This window comes from Grammomys surdaster, unplaced genomic scaffold (assembly GCF_004785775.1).
Source record: "Grammomys surdaster isolate TR1022 unplaced genomic scaffold, NIH_TR_1.0 136, whole genome shotgun sequence".
In the NCBI taxonomy this organism is placed as follows: Eukaryota; Metazoa; Chordata; class Mammalia; order Rodentia; family Muridae; genus Grammomys; species Grammomys surdaster.
In genome coordinates, this window is record NW_021604594.1 from 14477431 (window position 1) to 14489270 (window position 11840).

An 11840-nucleotide genomic window follows, 5' to 3' on the forward strand; every position below is an offset into this window, starting at 1 on the left:
GAGGGAGGGAGGGAAGGAAGGAAGGAAGGAAGGAAGGAAGGAAGGAAGGAAGGAAGGAAGGAAGGAAGGAGGAGAAAAACAAGAAAAGAAAAGAACACTATATAATCCCAGTGCTGCTTGGTTTTGTTCTTTTAAATACTTGACAGTTTTGTAGAAATAGAATTACAGCTTGGATATTAAGCATCCCACAAAGGCTTGGTTGCCAGACTGTGGCAGCAGTGGGAGGTGACAGGGTGCACCAGTAAAAGGGATACTGGGACTCTGTCCCCTTTTCCTCTTATACCTGATTCATGGACACCATGAAGCAGCTTCATCTACTACAGCCTTCCACCACAGTACTACCTTGCCACAGGCCCAAAAGCAGTGAGATAAAGCCAACGGTGGACTCTCTGTGAACCACAATAACTCTTCTTTTAAAGCTGATTATCTATCCCAGTACTTTGTCACAATGATAGAAAGACTATCCCAGATAAACACCACAAATTATTATAAAATTTTAAAGTACAAGTTTTGGAACTAATCTAACTACTGGTAAATTTAATGACTACTAGATAATCATCTACTGAGTCCCAAGGGCAAAGTCCACATTTTATTCATCTTTGCATTTCTAGTATCCAGTAAAGAAGCAGTGTCTCAACATGGCACACAATAGGTGTTCACTAAACATTTCTTGGGCCTGTGAAGTGGCTCAGGAGGTAAAGGTGCTTTCCACTAAGACTGATGATGAATTTCCTCCCCAGACCCCCACTGCAAAAGGAAGAGAGCTCAGTCTTGCAGGTTTTCTTCTAACCTGTACCAGATTCAATGCACATGTGACCTCATGGGTACACAGAATCACAATGAAAATTTAAACATGCTTTTTGACCAAAGTAGACAATGACTTCACAACTCAGCAGTAAACCAGCATTTGCTTATTAAATCTGCTCACAAAACCATGTTTAAATAATATTAAGGAATGATTTAAGGGTCATTTAGTAATATTATAAATCTAGTATAATCCATTTATTTAACCAAGAAAATCCAAGTTTCTTAACTTGTCTTAGAATACAACGTTAGGGTTTGTTTCTACTGAATAAGAATCTGTAGGATCAAACGTCTCAGCACACTGAACTCTCTCCTGTCTTTGGGCAAGTGCTAAGGCCAACAGTCCTTTCTGAAAACGACCCAGCAGCTACATGAGGCAGGCATTCAGATTCGGTCCTGTGCTATTCGGTCCTGTCCATAACTCCTTCTACACAGCAAGTGCCTTCCCTTTTAGGTCCTCAGGTTTATATGATAAAACTATCCCTATAAGGGAAATGTATATTGAAATACTTAAAATATAAGGCAAAGCAACTTTTTGTAGGTTAAAATATGATACATTGTGTATTATTTGAATACATTAGAATAAGCTGCCATGAGCCCTAGTATGTTTCCCTAAACTGATAAAAACTAACCAAAAATTACCCCATACATATATACATATTAAAGAATTTAATATTTATTTTGCAAAGAGACTGAATTAGGTTATTTGACAAATTTAGGGTTTAAGGTCTATAAAATAAATGGATAAATCCATAGCTATAGTCAATCCCACAAAAACAATATTAAAAATACCTAACGTATGTTTAAAGGAGAATATGGTAAGTAGCTACTAATAGTCATTCCTTTTGTGTTGATTAAATTTTTTTGGAACTTAGTAAAGGTAATGATGTATTACATGCCAGTGGAATCATAACTGTAAAGATGTCTAAGCAGCACACTGTCTGCTATGTGAATGTTGTAATTAAAATATTAAATCAAGCCAAGTGTTGTGGCATGTGTATTTAATCCCAGCACTTGCAAGGCAGAGGGAGGTAAATCCTGAGTTAGAGGCCAACCTGGTCTACAGATCGAGTTCCAGGACAGCCAGGGCTGCATAGAAAAACTGTATCTTGCAAAAAATAAACATCAACAAAAACAAAAAAGCTGAGCGGTGGTGGCACACCCCTTTAATCCCAGCCCTTGGGAGGCAGAGGCAGGCGGATTTCTGAGTTCGAGGCCAGCCTAGTCTACAGAGTGACTTCCAGGACAGCCAGGACTACACAGAGAAACCCTGTCTCGAAAAAACAAACAAAAAAACAAAACAAAACAACAACAAAAATTAAACCAAAATTCACACAAAGAATTGCTATGAATGTGATTTGCATATTAATGACACTTTACCATTTTCCAAATATAATTTACTTGAAATATTGTAATTTGTCTATACTTAAAATAAATGATTTGGGGCTGGAGAGATGGCTCAGCGGTTAAGAGCACTGACTGCTCTTTCAGAGGTCCTGAGTTCAATTCCCAGCAACCACATGGTGGCTCACAGTCATCTGTAATGAAATCTGATGCCCTCCTCTGGTGTGTCTGAATACAGCTACAGTATACTCATATAAATAAAATAAATAAATAAATAAATAAATACATAAATAAATAAGTCCTTGAAAAAAATAAAAAATAAATGATTACTTCTTACCCCTAGGTTGATTTTATTAAATTATTGTATTAAAACTGAAATATACACAAAAAACATTTTCCATGGGAAATATTTTACACCAACATTACACTGTAACTTACAACTTGCAAAACAAGGCTAGGCATGGTGGAGCACACCATTAATCCTAGCACTCAAGAAGCATAAGCAGGGGCATCTCTGAGTTCTGGGCCAACCTGTCTATATAGAAAGTTCCAGATTAGGTAGTACTATATAATAATACCCTACCCCAAAACAAAATAAAGCAATAAATCAATTTTTCAAAACAAAAGAAAGCTTATTAGCTGGCAAAATATTTTAAATGCTTTAAAGGAAAACCAATGAAAACTATGGAGCAACACTTAAAATGTTGCTAATTTAATATTAAAGTTGTTCATCAAATGTTATGATGCTGACACTAATTTAAAATGATAGGATAATGCATTTTTAATAGAACTGAAATTACCTACTGTGTACATGTAGATTTGGTGGAGATATTAAAGGTGATACTTTGCTGTTTTTCAAATTTTCTTTTACATTAATACTTCAATTTTTTTAAAAAAAAAACAATATTTAAGGTACTTTCCTCAGACATTTTAACATCTTGCTGACAAATACATAAACTGACAATTAAAAAAAAACACCTTTATTTCTCTCTCACCTTCCTGGCTGTGATTAAAATATATTACTAATAATATACTACTTTTCATTTAAAAATTTTTTTTCTTTCTTTTTTTTTTTTAAAGAAAGATTTTACGTGATTTACAGTTTGAGGAAGAGTCCCTCCTAAAAAGGAAGCAGACACACAGAGCACCTTGTCCTATTAGTCTGTAGGGAAGGAGTAACGGGAGAGAACCAGAGGGAGTGAAGAGCAGTGCTTCCTCTGCTAGATTCAGTCCAGCCTGTGCACAGCTGCCCCACCACATCTAAGGCTGGTCTTCACTGCTTAGTTACAGCTTTTCTCGTCATTCTCACCATCATTCTATCAGCCTAGATGTCCTACTTGTCCCTAATATTCCAAAAGTAATCTGAGCGTCTGAATTAAAGACCTACCTTTACGTAAGGGTTGTGGCATCATTAAGATCTGGATGAGCAGAAGGGATGTCACATCATGATAAAGGATTGGAACTTCAGGCTGATGGTCTTCATTCCCCATCCTAAAAGAAAAACTGCATGGTCACATTCTAGAGTACTGCATATCTTTCTAATTCATTTCACATATAACATGTATGTCTACAAAACAAGAAAGAAATCTTAACAGAAGTGCTTGATGGCCATATTTTGCTTTACTAATACTGTGATTGTTTTGGTAATGCATACATTCCCCCTTTGTCTAACTTGAAAACATTACATAAGAACTTTAGTAAGCCTTACCAAAGTTAAACACCTGTGCTGCATTAATGTGACACTGAAATTACAGAAACTAATTTAACACTGAGCCACTCCCCACAAGACAAGCTGTGCTCTTAAACTACAAATGAAATAAATCTTCTTCAAGTTGCTTTTGTCAAGCAACTTTGCTTTAAGTTACTTGTTTATACCAATGAAGTAACCTAATTTATGTTTAACAGTAATAGTGACATTTAAAATCAAGTTATGCAAATGAGTAATTACATTAATATAAATAAAGGTTTTTAAGAACAAAAAAGATTAAAATGACAAGATGCTATGACTTAAAAGCTTTGCAATATTACAATATGCCTGAATTAGAAATACCAGTAAGAACTCAAGATCTTTAATCCTTAAGAAAGAAAAAGAGAAAAGAAGAGAGAGGACTGGAGAGATGGCTCGATAATTATGAACACTGGCCTTTCTTCCAGAGGACCCAGGTTGGTTCCCAGAACTTATGTCAGGCAGCTCACTACTCTCCCATAACTCTAGCTATAGGAAATCTGACACCCTCACCCGACCTCTATGAGTAGACACACACGGATGGCATACATTCACTCAAACCCATATAAATATAGAAAGTAAATCTTACAAAGAAAGAAAGGATGGATAGGTGGGTGGGTAGGTGGATGGATGGACAGGCAGGCAGAAAGCTAGGCAGGCAAGCAGGCAGAAATGGCCTACAAACAATGATAACCCAGTAGCTGTGTTAGGCCCCGTAAGACCCAGGTTTCTAAGTATTATTCGAGAATAACACAGAGAAAGGGCAATTCCAGGTATAAAGTGAACTGTGTTCAAAATGAATGCTACCAGGAAACAAAGATATTATGAAATACTATATATAACATGTCAAATGTGCAATAGCCAAACTAGAAGGATTCTCTCTAAACTAGAAAGGAACAATGTGAAGCGAAAAGAATGACTAAAATGAAATGAAGCACATTACATATATAAAAAATATTAAGTACAACTTACCGGTCATCAATGGGAGCTGTCAGACCACTAACTCATTACCTTCAAAGTTTATAAACTGGGAAAGAATCAAGCACTCATCCTACCACAATATTATATTTCAGAGCCAACAAACTGCCCATATAAGAAAGTTCTTTACAGAAACAATCCGGCTAATACATATCGGATGAGCAGATTCTTCTCTATTACTATCTTATGATACCTAATAAAATAAAGGACTCCGTGAGGACCACCAGCAGTTCGTAAACCATCAGAAGGAGAGTAATAAGGATCTTATAAGGAAGAGTGAAAGGCTAAGTGAACCCACTGATCAAATTGTGACATAAAGTAGCAACCAGTCTCTATGTACTTCTAGTTGAGTGCTTCACTTGCATAAAGCCAAAAGGATCCCTCAAAAGATTGTCTCACTTGGCAGAAACTTTTGTATAATTTTTAGAGACAGTATAATGGTGAAGTGTTTTAAATGTTATTGTACTCTTAATGTTTTATAAGGAAACATATTCATATAGAAATTTAATACCATTTTTAAATTTAACAACTATATTTCTAAAAAGGATTTTAACTATTTTTAATCTTTCAATAATACTTACTGTGAATTCATATCTTCCACCAACTGGGTGAGTTTTTTCCATGGATTATACTCAGAATCAATGGTATAAAGCCGCATGTGCAAGGCTAATACGTGGAACAGCTGATCTAAATGAATTGGGGGGAGGGGAGATGAGAAAGTTGATATAATTCTTCCAGAACAAAATGTTCTCAAATGTTCTAGTTACTTTTTTTCTAGTAGTTTTACTAAGGAAATACAATCCTTTTAATTTGATCAGTCATTATAATTAATCAAGTTTAACCCATGTCTTGCTTAGGTTTTTCTTGTTGTGACAAAAGCACTTTGGGGAGGAAAGGGTTTATCTTACAACTCTCAGGTAACACTCCATCAGTGAGAAAAGTCAAGGCAGGAACCTGGAAGCAGGAAGTGAAGCAGAAGCCATGGAAGAACACTGCTTACTGGCTTGCTCTCCATGGCTTGCTCAGTCTGCTTGATACACCATCCAGAATCACCTCGCCAGGGGTGGCACCGCCCCAATGAGCTGAGCCCTCTGACACCAAACACTAACCACGAAAATGTCTACAGAGTTGCCTATAGGCCAACCTTATAAAGAAATGTTCTCAATTAAGATCCCCTCTTCCCAGATATGTCTAGGTTTGTGTCAAGTTGACAAAAACCAACCAGCAAACCAAGACTGGCCATCATAAGCTGCAATCACTTCTTTTCCATCTACGGTGTTCTAACCATAACTCCCATGATTCCTAATAAAATTTAAGCATGTCCTTATGCTCAATCTTCACTCACAAGTGGTCTGCTTTCCTCATCTGCTATGGACCTGTTTTACCTTCATTTCATGCTGCAGCTATATCAGTTTGTACTTCTCAGCATTGAAGTCATTTCCTAGCTCCAGTTTGCTACCTTCAACTCCCTTCCTGGGTATTATGGGCAAGATATCCTTAGCAGTTCAGATGAAAGTGAAGTTCTTCTTTGGAGAATCTCTCCCTCACTCACTCTCTTCATTCTTTGAATAATTAAACTATTTTAAGTTGTCTATACATTTTAAATTGCTGTTGTAAACAGCATACACAGACAGAAGTTATTTAACATAGATCATGAATTATATCTACATTAGGTTAGAACTTCCCAAATCAAAGTGTTAGAACTAGAGGTTACCTTAGCTTTTTTGACTAAAGTTTAAGCTAGTTTTGTGTTCCATTTTGTTGTTGTTGTTGTTGTTGTTGTTGTTGTTGTTGTTGTTTTTGGTGCTCTACCATTGAGCTAGATTCCTAGTGTCCAAAATTTAATTTTGGTGAAACCATAGAATCCACTTGAGATGTGAACTGTGGCTTCCCAGCTACAGTAATAGGCAGAGAGTCTCAGATCTAGGTATAGAAGAGTGTTTATTTTCCTGCCAAGAGATAATGTCTCTCACATGATGCTCTGATACTAATAACTATCCAGTGTACCTTCCAATGGCTTCAACAATTTCTACTTCTGGCAAAGAAAAACCTGAAAGTTTTATTTAATGTCACCAGAATCTGTGGAGTTTCATAACTACTTGCCAATCATTTTAATAAAGAAGTAAACAGAATAAACATTAACACAAACTTTCTCTTAATAAAAAGTTATATCTTAATTTTTACATTTGCTTGGTCCTACATCTATTGAAGTCAGACAGATGTGAAATTCTTCTTTGCCTAATTTGCAACAGAAGCTTTCTCATTATCTTTCAAAGCCTTGTTATTATCCACAAAAGCTTCACTAGTTCCATACAGAAATAATTCCCACCCTTAAAATTCCTAGAACAATAGTCATAGGCAACAATTCATCTTACAATCAATAGCCAAGAACCAGTCTCATGTGCTGTACACAGTGTCCTGTGTCTAGCAGACCTGGTGGATAAGGAGACCTTGAGGTCTGACTTAGGAATCAGGAGCAGCACTGGATGGGAATCAGTAGTAAGAAAGAGAGGAAAACAACTGGAAGCCAAAGAACTTGAGAAAAAGCCACTAGAATTCTATTCTATTCACTAGTGTCAAGATTACAGATAAATTCACTAATTCTAAGCCTCTGAATAAATGTAAATGTCTTAGAAGAAAAATGTACAAAAACCCCAAAAGCCTTTACTGGAAACCTTCTAAACAATACTTTCTAGAATAGTACCAAACTATTAAATCTTATGTAACTGTACCATATACTAACTCAAACATAGTATAAACTATACTTTCTTCATCTTAACAGTTGCCCATTTAAAACATATTATTATATCACAGAGTACACATACAGTTTAAAAGCATGCATTAGAGGTGACTAAACACTCAGTTAAAAAAAAAAAAAAGCTTCTTGAATCTTATATTCTAGAAGCCAAGTGGTAGCACAAAATAAAATATCCAAATATATGATAAACATTAAAAAAATTATAAATAACTTTATCAAAATTTCATATTTGTATTTTTATGGTACAAATTTTAAGTAAGGTATTTTGCTTTTAAATCAACCCTAATACATATCTTTTCAAAATTATATAATTTTTTATTTATATATAGTTTAAATTTATATATATATATATTTTTTAAAGGCTGATATGTATTGCTATTGGATATTATTTTTAGTGTTTAAGAAAATATATTCATTTTCAATATACTATATATTCTAAAAAAGTTTAATTTTCTATGCCAGCACCTTAGGTAACATTTCAACGCTAGCAATTTGGGCTAATAATGAACTATATTGTGACATTAAGTAACATTACTCCTAGTATTCACATCAATTCTCTAAACAATGAGTCAACACACATGAAAAGTCATATTCATGAAAAACCTAGTGTGAGCTGTAAATTAAGCCTCTCTTAGGATATCTTTACTAATGGTGTTAAAGAATTATGTCTATAATGTAAAGCATATACATAAAAGAATCAGGTATAATTTTAATATATTTAGTACATATATAGCAAAATATAGCACAATCTCATTAATTAATAACAATGTAATAGAAATCTATAAACAATATAATTATCTTTATAAGACTATGTTTTAAGTAACAATGTAAAATTTCTTTCAAAAACTTGAATTTTTTATTCCTGAAAATAATATATTTATGTAAATCTGATCAATTAGACATTTATATTGCTGACCAATCACAATATAAAAAGGTTAAATATTCACATTGCTTTTCTAAGGATAGTAGCATTTTAAACATTTATTACTTTGGAAATTGAACTTATATGAACAGAATTTGATGGAAAACAAAACACTGAATGACCACTTTGCCTATACAGGCTTTCAAAACTGACATAAATAGAAGTCTTCTATAATCTAACACTGTTTGGTACTTACTCAAACAAGATCTTTTACCAGCTGTGCTTGCACCGCCTGAGCATAGACTGCCTCCTCTATGAATCAGTTCCAGTTCCAAGTTGGTTCTGTAAGCAAAGTATTCAAATCTATCTCAGCTATAGGCTTGGAAGACTGTTTTTACTGACATACTTCAGTCAAAGGTGGGAAATAAACAATTCAACTTTATTACTTGCAAAAGCACAGTTTATAAAGTATGTTTTTTTCTTATACTTAGCAATTAAAAAGTAATAATTTATCCATCTTTCTTAGATGTTTAAATTTAAACCTGTAAAAGAATTACACATACAACTATGGAATTGTTGCAAAGTCTCAGTCACTTGCAAACTAAAACCTGGGTCTTAACAACAAAAATCCCTGCAACATACTTATAAGCCTATATATAAATTTGATGAAAAATATGTACTTCAACTGTCAGCCACCAGGTAGATAATTACTGTCATTAAAAAATACAAGGCAAACTGATTTTTCTAACAAGGAAATGGTTTTCATTTGTTGGAGATTAGATGGTATCTGGAAATTAGTATCATGAAACAAAACCATCAACACTGAAGTGACTGTGATCAACACATAATTAATCATGGTCTCTTTTATGGATTTCTATAATTTCAGTTTTATTAAAATATATTGTGTAATTATTGATAGTGGTAAAGATCAGTACTGCTTACAAACATCTGAAATTACAAGGCATTTAGCATTTATTAGCTTACCAAATAGCAACTATGAGTAAATTGATGTTTCAAAAGCAAACCTATGTAAAACCGAAATGCTCAGAGTAACAATAGAACAATTTTACCAAAATAAAAAATAAAATTTGAGTTATAACTTCAACTGTGCTGTATTTCAACCATAACACCTTAAATATTTATTTTCAACAAACAAAACTGAATTAGCTAGTTTATAACCAAAATATGCTAATGAAACACCCACCCACCTCCACCCCCACCATAAAGAGAGGTGAGACTTCCAGTTTACTCTCTGCTGCAAATTCAAGAAAGACTACATCCTATTTTATTTAAAAACAAAACATTTAAACTGGTTTTGGCTATATTTTAAAATGATATTTCACATATAACATAAAAAGTTTAAAATAGCAATATTTCTGAGTCTGTACATTTGCCACCCATTTCTAACAGAATGGTTTCATCATCTTCTCAGGGTGGGGAAGATGTACTGTAACATGGATAATGTTCCTGCTCAGAGCTCCATCTGGCTGTTGCTGATAAGGGCATCTGTGTGACAAGGGAATTTTCCACCCTTCAGGCGATTTGCAATGCTCACTGAACTTCTAAAAACCTACCAGCAAGGAAGCAGGGACAAGGATTTCATACTAGTGGACAGAAAGCGAGCGCGGAGACCAGCATGTGTTCCTTCATCAAGGGAATATAAATGAGATCAATATATTTTGTTTTCACAAATCTTCTGTTGCCTAATCTGTAGAAAAAAATTAATGGCTATATTCTCTTATAAAAACTATGATTTCCTAGATAGCACTTCTTAAAGTACCAACCAAATATACAAACAAATCTTACAAATCAATGTCAGAACCAGAATGTAAACTTTCATCTCACTATATTTATAAAAATGTCACTAAATTATAACAACAATTCTGTTTATTGGATCACCAAATATACTTTAATGGATGACAAATAAGTTATTATCAATTTTATTCTAAAGAAAATAAATCTATTAAGTCTGACATTATTTTAAAATATGGCTGGAAGATGTTCTATGCAACATTTCTATTTCATTTTATAAAACTATACAAAAAGTTAATGAATAATATTTAGAACTTAAAAAAAAAAATCAATGTCAGAGGCCCTAACCATCAACATTGTATTGCTTCATTTCCACCCAAACTTTAAAACTCACTAGACTAAGCCACCCAGGAGGGCGTGTGTCCCCTATTACATTCCACTGTTGAAAAATCACAGCAATCTGTTTTTCTTTCCTGAATAAATAATACAAAAATAAGCATAATTGGAAGTGAAGTTTTTACGCTTTTTATTCTAAAAGAAAAGTAGATTCTGTCTTCTGCACTTTCTATCACAAACATACCCACTGAATTTGGCAGCAGAGAAAACCTCTACATTTCAAAGACTGTAGAAGGCTTTCACTGTGGACTTAGATACACCAAGCATTAAAAACTGCTTTAACTATACATCAGCCCTTTATCCATGTCCAAAGTTTGTGTTCCTGTTATGTCCCCCTTCTTACTGTTATTTTTATCTGAAAAGCAAAAGTGCAGGTACACACACACACGGGCACATGGGCACGCACGCACAGAGAGAGAGAGAGAGAAAGAGGGGGGAGGGACGGGGGGCGGGGGGAAGGGAGGTGGGGAGGGGGATGGAGGGAGGGCGGGGGGGGGGGGGGAGGGGGGGGGGAAGGGGGGAGGGAGGGGGGAAGGAGGGAGGGAGGGAGGGAGGGAAGGAGGGAGGAAAGGAGGGAGGGAGAGAATATCAAATCAAACTGGAACAATAGAAAGTACAAAGATTTTAGAGAACAGATCTGAGGCCTTGAACCAGCCACTTCATTAAGCAAAAGTTTCTCTGTTGGGTTGCGAGCCTAGAATAAAGACACAGCTCTTCTAGGAAGCCTTTCTGAGAGAGGAAATAGATATTTCATATATTATGTTTTAATTCATTTATATTCCCTTTTGAAGTTCTATTGCATTTTACCAAAATAACATTTGTAGAACTTATTTTATTCTGTTTTATATACAATGTTGCTTAAGCAACCATGTCTTAGTGTCTAAATTCCTAATGATACTTACCAATATGCTTTATTAAAAACAGAAACAAACAAACAAAGAGCCATGTAAGACTAGGGAGATGGCTCAGTGGGTACAGTGCTTGCCTTGCAAGCAGAACTTGTATACCTACATAAGGCCAGATAGATTTACCAGACCATCTGAAAGCCCAGCATTCAGGAACTGAAGAGAGAGAATCCCAGAGCAAGGGGCTAGTGAGGTACCAAAACAGAAAGCTCCAGGTTAAGTGACTGAAGAAGAAACTCCACATCAACTGTAGGCTACACACACTCATATGCACACACACATATGCGCACATACACACACACACACACACACACA

The 11840-nt window shown here is 34.9% G+C and overlaps 1 protein-coding gene across 2 annotated transcripts in view; it reads right to left on the reverse strand.

The window, feature by feature from the left end:
- The window catches only part of Ubr3 (ubiquitin protein ligase E3 component n-recognin 3), a 145784-nt gene that overhangs the window by 21230 nt on the left and 112714 nt on the right, over positions 1 to 11840 (reverse strand). For both annotated transcript variants that reach the window (XM_028762877.1, XM_028762876.1), the window contains exons 30-32: positions 8729 to 8814; positions 5434 to 5539; positions 3536 to 3639 (exon numbers count right to left, since the gene is read on the reverse strand). In XM_028762877.1, coding sequence (XP_028618710.1) covers positions 3536 to 3639; positions 5434 to 5539; positions 8729 to 8814 — 296 coding nt within the window. The remainder of the gene's footprint in view (positions 1 to 3535; positions 3640 to 5433; positions 5540 to 8728; positions 8815 to 11840) is intronic.